The 12,078-nt window shown below is 47.2% G+C and overlaps 1 protein-coding gene across 1 annotated transcript in view; it reads right to left on the reverse strand.

Moving 5' to 3' along the window:
- Nucleotides 1-2,850: 2,850 nt before the first annotated feature.
- ELOVL5 (ELOVL fatty acid elongase 5) overlaps nucleotides 2,851-12,078 on the reverse strand; it is an 81,145-nt gene continuing 71,917 nt past the window's right edge. Inside the window, exons 4-8 of the mRNA XM_006093243.3 lie at nucleotides 11,158-11,235; nucleotides 9,920-10,091; nucleotides 8,054-8,178; nucleotides 5,582-5,716; nucleotides 2,851-4,718 (exon numbers count right to left, since the gene is read on the reverse strand). Coding sequence (XP_006093305.1) covers nucleotides 4,575-4,718; nucleotides 5,582-5,716; nucleotides 8,054-8,178; nucleotides 9,920-10,091; nucleotides 11,158-11,235 — 654 coding nt within the window. The 3' untranslated portion in view covers nucleotides 2,851-4,574. The remainder of the gene's footprint in view (nucleotides 4,719-5,581; nucleotides 5,717-8,053; nucleotides 8,179-9,919; nucleotides 10,092-11,157; nucleotides 11,236-12,078) is intronic.

Raw genomic sequence — 12,078 nt, forward strand, 5'->3', positions numbered from 1 at the left:
CATTCTCCTCGTTTCATCAATGACAACACCCGAATTTCACCCTCTTCCTCTTCACCTCATTTTAAAAATAAGCAGTTTCCCCATACACTCAATAGTTCAGTGACACGTGCTCGCACTGACTCAGCCTTCAGCTGAACCCAGACTGGCTTTGCAGGCTCAGATTAAGCCCACGCCTTCACAGAGCTCTTCTCCGTACCTTGCTAGCAGAGTTCTCTCTCCTGGACCCTTATAGTTGGTTTCTATCCATTGCATGGCACTCGCCACAAACCATCCGGTGCTGAAGATGCCTGTGGGCATGTTTGATCCCAATGTAGCAAAGGCTCCTGCGGGGACTGAAGCCATTTCTCACAGACCCCGGTTTGCTCCATACACCTGGCTCAGAGCTCTGTACCAAGTGCTCTCCCAGGGGAGCAGGCACATTCTTCAAAGGTCTGGTCAACTCAAGAACATATATGGGCAACAGAGGGGACAGTAAGCCCCGTTCGAGAGAGCCTGGATGATCTGGGAAAGGGGATAACTGTGTGACTAGACCTCTGCCACCAGAGCATCATCAGTGACTGGTTCCATTCTGCTTGTTCCTGCAGCTTCCAGTTGGGAGCCCAACACGTCTCCCAGGACCTTGGACCGCAAGCCCGGTACAGGCACCCCACACAAACTATGGCAAAAATCAGCCCAGGAACCTTCTCCCCTTGGGCGAGTGCCGTAAGTAGGTTGGCAGGGAGAGGAGAAGAGCTCCTAAGAATGTCAAGGATGACAAAAATGCATTTTAAATGTTCGGAATGAGAACTAGTGGCTGGTGAGAACAAACAAAGGCAAACACGATCATCTACCCCATCAGACACTCTTCTCCAAATAAAGAGTGTAAAGAACAACCAGGTTAGCGTCTGAAGTCTCAGGCTGATGAGGGGATAGTAGGAGACATCTGTTTGAAATGAGTTCAGAGGAAACACATCCAGACATGGAAACAACCTGTGGGTGGCGGCTGTATCACTGTCAGAACTCGGGGAGAAATAATGAAGAGAAGACCAGGCCAGGCACTCCAGAATGGTGAGTTAATGGTAAACTCTGGCCAAATCTGGAATATAGATGGTGGTGAGTTAATGGTAAACTCTGGCCAAATCTGGAATATAGATGGTGAGCATTTTGACTCCTAACGATTGTTGGTTTCTTTCCAACTCCTGATTCAACAAAGAAAGTGTCACACCAAGCTAACTTCCTTCCCTTTCTGATAGGAGTGCTAGAGCAACCAGCCAAGGAAATACCAGTAAAACGCTAGCTGAGAGTGTAGAGACCAGTGAGGTGGATCGAGCACAACACAATCGTGAAGGTAACAGATTACACTTCAATAGTTTACTCTGTGCTAGAGGAGGTTCCAAGGGCTTTTTGTATCCTTTATCTATTTAATACACTATGATGTAGGTACTAACATTCTCATTTGGCTGACGAGAACACAGCGGCAAAGTAAAAGCAACGGGTCTCAAGGTCATGCAGGTAGGATTATAAAACCAGGCAATGTGACCCCCAAATCCTGCCTCTCCACGAATGGCAAGGCTGATAAAGAGGGGAAATGGGAACATCCCTTTTCCATACAGGTGAGCGAACGTGCCCTCACTTCCACACAGGAGAGGGGAGAGTGTGGGCACACACCTTGCCTTGCTCTGCCCTCTTACCCACTCACTTCTCGGAGGGGAGGAGGGCGATGTTCTGATTGCCAAGACCGGGCGAGGCCACGAGCACACTCTCTCGGCACAGTAAGGTCATCAGGGCAGAATTTGACTACAAGGGGAGCTTGTAGTTTAAGTGCGTAAATTCCAGGGCTGATAGTCAAAGTATTTTCATTACCAGTTCATCACCAGACCAGCAATGAGAAGAGAGGCAGACCATGAACCACCGGTGTGGCTGGCCCAGCCCTGGTAAGCTTACGTAAACAGGGCTACGAGCCAGGGTAGTTAGCCCTATTGTGATCTCAGCTTCATCAATCCAGTTGTCTCAGTAGGAGATGAGCTATTTTGATTTCCACTAGTTTGATTTCTATGTCCTGTTTTTTCCATTTGTTCTGGACTTAAAGAGGGGAAAGACAGGATATGATTAATCACCACCAGCAAACCTCCAGCTGTCCTTTGTACTTTTCAGATAATATCCCAAATACCAAATGCAGTTTCTGACGACATTTTAACCAGTTAACTGCCATGCGTCCAAAACAGAAACCATCCTGCTGGCGTCTATAGACGCTTATGGCATACAAAGGGTTAAAGGTGATATTGACAAACTAAAAGGCACGCAGAAGCCCGGGTCAAGCCTACACAGGAGGCTGTGTGGTATGAAGTGGATGGAAGGAAGAGGGGCCCCTTATGTTATCACTCCCACGGTGGACATGGATGGACCTGGAAGTCCACAGTGGGGTAGGCTGGGAGGGGCCAGGATCTGGGACAAGTAATGGTCTTTGGCAAAGAAAGTGATACAAGTTTGGGACCAAGGCAGGACCTCAGTACTTTAGAGTAGGGGTCAGCAAACCAGGTATACTGTCTGGCTCTCTACACTAAAGACATGTGAAGCTCTGGTCTCGACTTAGAAAAGTAACTTTAACAGACTAGAGAGTGAGAGAGGGAGTGGGAAGAGAAGGAAGAAAGGGAAAAGGAATATTCTTAGAGCTGGGACCTTTGTGGGAAAAGGCAGAGGAAGGAATTAGGGAGGGACCACCACCATGACTTTCTGTGTGGAGATCCCTCCTCCTGTGAGCTGGGCAACGTAACCTTTCACACCAAATTACTGACATCTGTGAAGAGTGGATCCCCCCCCCCCCCCCCAGTCTTTCATAATTGGCAGCACAGAAACAATGCAGAACGCAAGCACAGGCAATCAAAAATGTTTTAATGATTAATGTTCGGACCTTTTGCAACAGTGTAAGAATATCCAGATGAGCTAAGCACACTTTGACAGCACACTACCGAATGTTATAGTTTCTGTTTGAAATATGTAAAGACTTTTGCAAACTAGTACCTAGGAAGACACACATTTACAAATATACACGTTCTAGATTTGATCAGGTAAATGTAAACAGATGCTGTGACTCCTTCCAAACAGAAAACCCACAAGACTAATAAGAGAACCACCTGGCTCCCTAAAATACGAATGTGCAAAATTAAAGCATGATATTTACATAAATACCAAACCAACAATTCGTTTATACATTGTCAATGACTTTCTAAGATGGTCACGAGTGGTTCAAGGAATATTTTTTCCTCCAATGGAAAAGGTATTCAAAGACTGACTTCCAACACTTTAAAATGACACACACAATAGTCCGTATCTGTTTGACCACTGCCTCCTCACAGGTGTGAGACATGACTTTACAAGTACTCTATTCTTTTTAAACAAGCGGTTCTGAACAAACCTTTAGATTCTAAGCAGAAAACACGACAGGTGCTGTTAGATTTACATTAAACAAATGATCTCTGTCCAATTTCCCAGTTCTCTTATGCTACAGCTATCTGTTTAATTTTACCTTACATTTTTCTTTTTTTATGGAAGGTCCTTTCCCCCCACCTTTATTAATTTTGGTAAGCGAGGCACATTTTAAAAGGAAGTTTGTGTCAAAACAGATAGCAGTACAGAAATCAATCTTTGTCTGGACCCTGGCAACCATGGCTCATCTGTGGGAGTCTGTCACATGTTACACAATCAGTCCTCCCGCTTAAAGAGTTGATCTCCTCTCTCTCACGAGTGGAAAGCAAAATGGGCTCTGTTTCCCGTATAAAAACACTTAGCACTTCAGAAATGACACATGGCCTACTCATCCTACACACTTCCTAAAATCTTGAAGATAAAGAATATATATTTAAGTTTCATCAAGACTGCTTTAGAGCTCCCCCCTTTTTACATTATTAATAGTGGCACTCAAAATAAAAAAATAAGATCTGTTAAAAAGTTAAACTGACTGTTCCACTAGATTTGAGTCTGCCTGATTTAAAGCCAGTATTACAAAACCGAAGGTGCTGTTTCTGATTTCACACATACAAGTCACCTGAAAATGTGTCACACGCTAATTTCATAAACCACGGTCTTTGATTTTTCTAATCAGAGCTATTGAAAGTGAATCAAAACTTGAAACGTATCCTAATTTAAACTAGTAAGCTTTGGGCCCTGCTTTTTAAATTTTAAGGCATGTGTGTTTCTCTACCGTAACATTGTACAAATTTACAATCACATGCATGATCTACAGTAAAAATAAAACCACAACAGTTTGGATTACAGTGTTTTCAAATTGTGAATCACAATTCAGCACCTATCATGTTATAACTAATAAGGCAACAGCAGTGTCGTATACTACAATAACACTCCCTCCACGGCATGGCGCGGGGGTCGGTGAGAGCCCAGAAATGTTAAAAATCTTATGCCTACTTGTCTAAATCTGAATACATTTCCTAGGGGTTTTGAAGTGATGAAAGAGGTCCTACATGAATCACACTATTGTAGGCCGGACTAGTTACAGCAGCTGTTAACGAGCATCGGGCACAACTCATACTGTGCTTACAATCAGACGACTTGGTTGGGAGGTTTGCAACTCTTCGACCTCAATCCTTCCGTTGCTTCCTCGGCTTCACATTGTTTTCCAGGGATGAAAAGTTGTTGGTGTGTCCGTTGGCGGCGGCCAGGGACCCATTCTGGTGGTCCTTCAGGTGCTCTTTCCGCCGGGAGGATCCCTGCTTGTTGTAAGTCTGAAAGACACAGGGCAGATAGCAGCACTATAGTGGCCGTGCTATGCGAGGGTGGCGCCCTAACACTAACCTAGTTTCCCTGCAGGTGTGTGTGAATCAAGGTACAGGAGAGCACAGGGAAGAGGAATCGTGGCTGAGCTGCCAGGTGGCTGCTGGACACGGCCACGTGCTACCACCCGAGCATCTGTGGCCTCTGTCCTTGCTCCTGACCGCCTGTGCCTGCCCTGGAATCAGATACTGCCTACGGGAGCGGGAACACACGTCATCCAGGGGTGATGGAGGCAGGGGAACCAGCAGTGGCTGCAAAGTGGTCAGGCTCCACCGGAGATAATCTGCCCTAAGTGGACCCCTCTGTGAGCAAGAACCTGCATTACATCATGCCCTTGGAAATGAGCTGAGCTCCAAACGAGAAGTGGATATGCAAGAAAACTGGGACAAAGGGCAGATTTCTATCTATAGCTGATGGACTGTAATGGAAATTTCTTTGGACATTTAATTTAGCCGTGAGGTTCAGAGCAGCGGGGCTGTGAGACTTCTGGCTGAAAATCACCTACCACGTGTCTGCCGCAGGTCTTAAGGGAAGCGACACAGGAACCTGCTGAACAGTTTTGCTTTTCCATATAAATCCCAAACCTCCCTTGCCCAAAATCTAGAACTCGGGAGGTCCGGGACAGATTTAGCATCTTTTACATTAGCAGGGACCCTCCCCTCCCAAAGGCAGGGGCTGCCTTGCCACTGTGACTAAGTTAGTGCCCACTGCCCAGCACACAGCAGGGCGTCTACCCGCCCCCCTGAGACGGACAGACGATGGCCTCTGTTGATAAAGCCCCACAGCCCAACTGCCACCGGGGAGGGAGACGTACCTGAATGTAGAAGTTTGTGAAGAGAGTAATCAGGGAAATCATGTATCCGATTTGGAAATATAACCAACCAAGAGGGAACGAACATGGCCAGATGACCCCACAGGTGGTCTGTATGATTGTCAGCACAAACTGAATCTGGGGGAAAGAGAGGACACAGTGAGCCTGGGGCACAGCCGTGGACAAGGGGCCATGCCAGACTGGCTCCCTACCCTGCACCCCCCACCTGTGAAGTACACTCATCTACCTTTCTGTAGGGACCACAAACATGAAGCAGACACTAAACTCATCCCAAACTATTTATCTTTCTGTCTTATGTGCATTCTTCCTCCCCTCCAAGTTACTTAAACCACCTTTCCTGAAATTCAGGGAATAGTTAACAATACTGTCTTGTGCATTTGAAAGTTGCTCAGAGTACTTCTTAAAGTTCTCATCACAAGAAAAAACCCCTGTAACTACACGAGGTGAAGGATGTTAACTGAACATACTATGGTGATCATTTCATAAAACACACATACTATCAAATCATTATGCTGTACACCAAGCATGTCAAACTCGTGGCCCGTGGACCGCATGTCTCGTTTGTTTGGCCTGTGTTAGCCTTTGAGTTTGACATGCTTGCTGTACACCTTTAACTTATACAATATTTTATGTCTCAATGAAGTTGGAGACAAAAAGAAAATGTTAAAACAACCACCACCACCAAAATACACACTGAAACTTCAGGGACATAGTAGAGAGAGATGCAAGTTGTTTTTTTTTAGGGAGGAAGGGAGTGGGGCGCATGCTTAAAGGGAACCAGTGATGTCACTGCAGAATGTCCCATCCCGCTAGACACGTTCCCTATTCCTTGTCTCTGTTCCCTTTAGGTTTGGTGAAGGCTGACAAGTAGATTTAAACTCTTATCAGGATATAATTCGAAGTCCATAGAATGTTTTTGATGAGTAAGTCTTGAAAAGCATGTGGAAGTGCTTGGGAAACCGAGGCAAGGGTGTTAAAATAAAGTGTGGCTGCTGGAGGAGGCATCTTCAGGAAGAATAATACAGAGGGCGGGGCTCTGCCCGCTGGATTTGGGGCCCAGCTACCAGTGTTCCTAAATAAAAAACTGGTTTCTTCTTTTTCTTCTTCTCCTTTTTAAGGTAAGAACTCTAGGTTGAGTTATAACTAGGAGAAGTGCTCAAATTAAACCTCGGCAAACTGGGTGCGACCTTCTGCCCCAAGGGCAGAGCCTCCTAGGAGGCCAACTTCCCCGGTCGTTCTTTTAATTCTGCTTCTGCGGACCTGCAGCTGTGTGGTGCACGCCAATCTCCTCCTCGCTGCTCTTCGAGTGTAACAAGAAGGTGAAGGAACAATTATCCTTTCTCAGGGTGGGGGTGGGGTGGGTGAGGAAAAGCTCACAAGGACTGTAGAGTCGCCGGCAGAAAGTGATAATGAAATGCCACACACATCATGGGCTCAGCTCTCTGATTTGTTTTCCCAGATTGTTATTTTTAAATTTTGAAAAATCTCAATCAACTTGGAGGGATCTGAATCCGCTTGGTTTCTTTAGAAAACTGTGTTAAGAGGCAGGGCCAGGTCCAGGGTTTAATGTCTAAGTCCGTCCCACACCCCCCTCCCCCCATTGGCTAGTTTGGGCCTATTGCTTCAGGGCCCTTTTCTGCAAAATGGGATTAACATGAGATCAGGCTACCGGAACAATTCCTGTCAAACTGCTTGCTTATACTTAGCACGAGTGCCCGACGTAGTCGATTCCACAAATGTCAGCGTGTATCATTAGTAGCGATCGTATTAATGATGAGTTTGTGGAAGAATTCACGAGGGGAGAGGAATAGGGGTCTGTAAGATACTGACATCTAGGGAAGCTTAAGGAAAGGATGGTGAGAAATCAGCAGCAGGTGTGGACAGCTGCTGGTGTCCCGGGCACGGCGAACCCTGGGAGGCTTCAGAGCACAGCGGGTGTCATTCTCACCCCCAGGCACTCCATCACTCAGGAGCTGAGAGGTCACCGCACCTGCCTTAGCAAATATCCTCGCTGCCTACTAAGCTACAAGCACCCTAGACTCATGCACTCCACGGCTCCTTCTCAGACTCCTGGGAACACAGGTAGACAGCTTTCACTTTGGACTCTGGATTATAGTTAGAAGACCTAGACAGACAGACAGACACACATATGCACACATGCTTTGTGCACAAACTAAGAACAAAGGACTGAACTTGAAATCAGAAAATTAGCTTCTAGTCCTCGTTCTGCAACTCAACGAGCTGTACACCCAAGGGCATCATTGCGCCATCGATTAAAATGAAGAAAATTCCCCGCTCTGCCCACTTTTAATTGGAACAAATGAGAAAGGGTGGGAAAGGCATAGTGTGGGTGCTATTAAACAACAATCACGCCAGGAAGGCAGCAAGAGCACCCCCAGGAAGAGCTCTGTGACGCCGGCAGCGACTGCTGGGGACAGAGGCCGAGTCACTCACCAGCTGCCCCTGAGTGATGTACTTCTTCCACCAGAGGTACGGACGCATGGAAGGGACAGAAGACAGACCGTAGTATGCGTACATGAGGACGTGGATGAAGCTGTTAAGTGTGGCACCAAAATAAGCTGCAGGGACAGAGAGGGTTTGGAGAGGAGGATGCGTCAGTGTTTTATACATAACAAGTAATAAAATAAAACCCAAGATTCTTTTTAAATCTGAAAATCAGAGGATTCTGAACAGGGGGCCAGCAAACACTGCAGCAGCACTACTCAGACGTGTGATCGGAATTCAATTTCCACGTGGCCGGGCAGCCATCAGGTGCTCCAAGCCCAGGCTCAGCTGTAGCTTCCAGGTGGGCATCTAACACAGCCGCCATGACAGCACCTGCCCTGCTCCGACACCTAAAGGCTGTGCCGCCGGAGCCTCACCCATGACTGAGGCAGCTGCTTCTCTCTGCAAGCCCAGGCCCCAGGCTGTTGCGCGGAAGGCTTGGGAAGACAGCGATGGGCGCTGTGCTCAGAGCTGGCTGTCCCTGCACATGGCTGAGCGTTGGAGAGGCCTTTGAAGTCGCTTCCTAATTAGTCTGCAGGACTGCAGTACTGAGGCCATATATTTTTATTGCTAATATGGATAAGAGTCCAGTCCTTAGAGATGAAAGGCCCGCCTTTATCACATGATTTTTAATTTCCAGTAGGATTTACAAGTTGTGATTTTTTTTGTGGTGTTTTTTTTTAGACTCTCTGTCCTCCGCCTCCTCCACAGCAGGCAACCAAAGCCGTCTGGCTTTTCCCCGTGCAGTAGGAGGTGAACAAAGCTGGGGTCAGGGAATGAGTCTGTACCCCTGGCTATGACAGCACCTGGCTGTGTGACCCTGGACAAGTCACATCCATTCTCTGGTTGTTTCTCATGGGCCAGCTTAAAATCTGTCATCCTATAAGTTCCTGGAAAATGTAAAACACTCTTCTAAGGTAATAGGTGCTGTTTCTGTGAGAAAGTTAAGTCAGTTAATACTCAGCCATAAAGTATCGATGGTGAGAAAAGAAACAAGACTAGCGAGGGCCCTGCACCAACCCTCCTACCGGCTCGGTTTTCTCTTCAGCTGCAAGGAGCTGTATGTGGGAAGTCCTGTCTAGTTCTAAATTTCTATGACTGTGTGAATCTTGGTGGGCCGACTGAATTAAGGGCAGTGCTATCCCAGGAGAAAAAAAAATATGAGAATCGGCTTAAAGGTTCTCAGTCAAATCTGTCAGTGATGAATGACAGGAATTTTGATCGGGACATTTGTGAGAACTCCCACGCTGAACCCGAAGATTTGTGAGAACTCCCACGCTGAACCCAAGGTGACAACTTAAGCTTTCCAAAGCCACCCACATCCTGCTCAAGGTGTTTCATGGAACGTGAGGGTCATTAGAAAATGTGCAGATTCCCTGATGCAACGTGTAGCAAAAGCTCTATTTCATAATTAGCCTTGTTCTCTGGCGCTCACTCCAAGGTGTGACTGCATTTTCCAGGCCTGCCCGCCAGTCCAACATCTTCCACGTGGCAGAGAAGTATTAGAAATAGCCTGGAACTGCTGCCCTTATGGCAGAGAACACTGTCCCTGTTTCTTAACATGCCCCAGGCTGGGGATTTACTATTTCACTCCTCCTACCCAAATCAGCACAGACCATTCACTAAACTAGGAAAAGGTCATGGCCGCATACTGAGCACATAGGCCACACAGACTCTCATTAGAAGCATCCCGGACACAACACTCCAGTGCTTGCCCTAGAAATCTACGGAAACGGCTCCTTGCCTACGAGCCTTCATTTCAATTCGGAGTTTTTGCTCACGCCTGTCCCCAAGCCCCCTCCATGTGAGACTCACAGTGGCCACAGGGGACCCAGTTCATCACGAACCACCAGATGTTCAGCATGGAGGCGTGGTGGTAGACGTGCAGGACCGTGATCTGGTGGTTGTTCTTGCGCAGGATGAAGAAGAAGGTGTCCATGAACTCGATGAGTTTGGAGAAGTAGTACCACCAGAGGACACGGATGATCTAGGACAGTGGTCGGCAAACTCATTAGTCAACAGAGCCAAATATCAACAGTACAACGATTGAAATTTCTTTTGGGAGCCAAATTTTTTAAACTTAAACTATATAGGTAGGTACATTGTTATTAACTTAATTAGAGTTCTCCTAAGGCTTAGGAAGAGCCACACTCAAGGGGCCAAAGAGCCGCATGTGGCTCGCGAGCCGCAGTTTGCCGACCACGGATCTAGGAGGAAGGGCATCCATGTTTCTCTGGGACATCTCCTCTGACACCTTTCCCGACACCCCAGAACCCTATGCTGCCTCGAAGAAGCCCGAGCGCCCTGCTGGCCCCTGCAGACCTTTGGTTACAGCCACTTGCTGGTCGCTCAGAAGTGGCTTTATAACCAAAGAGCGTGGTGTGGGGAGGTTTGAAATAACAGCAGGGAAGGTTTTAAAAGGCCCACTGACACCCTTCAAGACTAAAAAACAGGGGGCTTCATAGTTTGAAACACTGGAGTCGGCCTGTTTTCTTCGGAGCCTGTGGAGCCATAGGGACAGAAAAGCCACCTGAGAGGGACTCCTGATTTCACGGGCTGGCGTGGGGCAGGTGACAGGACATGAGGCCAAGAAAAAAATGAACTGGAACTTCAGTGTCAGGTCCCCGCCCACCTGAATGTGTCACAAGGTGCTCTAAGGAGATGGCTGCCCCTGCAGAGCTCGCTCCAGCCTTTTATGTCAGAACAAACGCAGGGAGGGAGTCAGAATCTGAGGGCCACCACGCAGAGGACGCTCAGAGGAACAACATTACTCTATGATCCCATTTACATAAATAATGCATACTATGGTAAATGCATGCATTTTCCCCCCTGGAAACTGTAATAGGACTTACTTTGCAGAGAAGGAAACTTTAGTTTCATTTATACCTTTACATGTTGTTCAAATTTCATTATTATGTGTACATACTGCTTTTTAAGGTTCTCTTAAAAATGTCAACAGGGATGACCTGGACAGTGAGGTTATAAGCCGTTTTGTCTTTTGTGCAATTTTTTAAATTTAAAAAACTATTTAAAATAAAAAAGAGGGACAGTACCTTCATATCTGCTTCGCCCCCGCTGCGTGTACCCTGACAGAAGAAGTTGTAATTGCCTTCCCATACTCCTGTCACTAACTACAAAAAAAAAAAGAAGAAAAACCAATTACCAACACTATCAGAACATTAGAGCCCTGATCAATGAAAGTTCATTAGTTTCAGAATCACTGAAAATTGACCTTGGGCTGGCTGAGGCAAGTTTGCTCTGAGCAAAACACATAATGACAGGGGAGTGTGAATAAAGCTTAAGTTGAAATGACTTGAGCCTCAGTTTCACAAGGGATGGACCGGGTGACAGAGGAGGAGTGCACCCCGGCTGCAGTTTTCCAAGCTGCTTCTTTCCAAGCTGACTTCCTCCAGATTCCTTGATTCCTGAGGCCATCACAGCACCCTGCCAATTCCAAGGCCTCCACAAACCCAACGGCAGGCTCCCAGCCCTGCCCCCAGTGCCTCAGGGTACATCACCGCACAGCCTTTTCCTCAGCCACTGCTTCTTAAATCTGTGTCCAACCAGAGTCACCTCAAGGGCATAGTACCACACAGATCCTGGCAGGGTTTCTGATCCAGCAGCAGGCCACCTGGGGTGGGCTCTAAGAATTCTTATTTCTAACAAATGCTCACACTTCGGGGAACCACTGCTATAAGTCTAGGGTCATTTAGTCCAGCCTCATCATTGTTGAGGCCGTGTCATCTTCTGGATCCATGCATTAGACCTCTACAGACTGAGGAAGCTGTGCCCATTCCTCAGAATTCACCTGCCGCAGAGTGGGAAAGAACCCCAGAATTGGGGTGCAAGCTCTGGGTTGCAGCTCACTGTGGGGGCCACACAGTAAGGACACCTGGCCTAGAAGAGACCCACAGACCCACTCCGACGTTCCAGAGGAAAGGTCTGATTTGACCACCCTGTGCATGTCCTGTCTA

This window comes from Myotis lucifugus, unplaced genomic scaffold (assembly GCF_000147115.1).
Source record: "Myotis lucifugus unplaced genomic scaffold, Myoluc2.0 scaffold_111, whole genome shotgun sequence".
Taxonomy (NCBI): Eukaryota; Metazoa; Chordata; class Mammalia; order Chiroptera; family Vespertilionidae; genus Myotis; species Myotis lucifugus.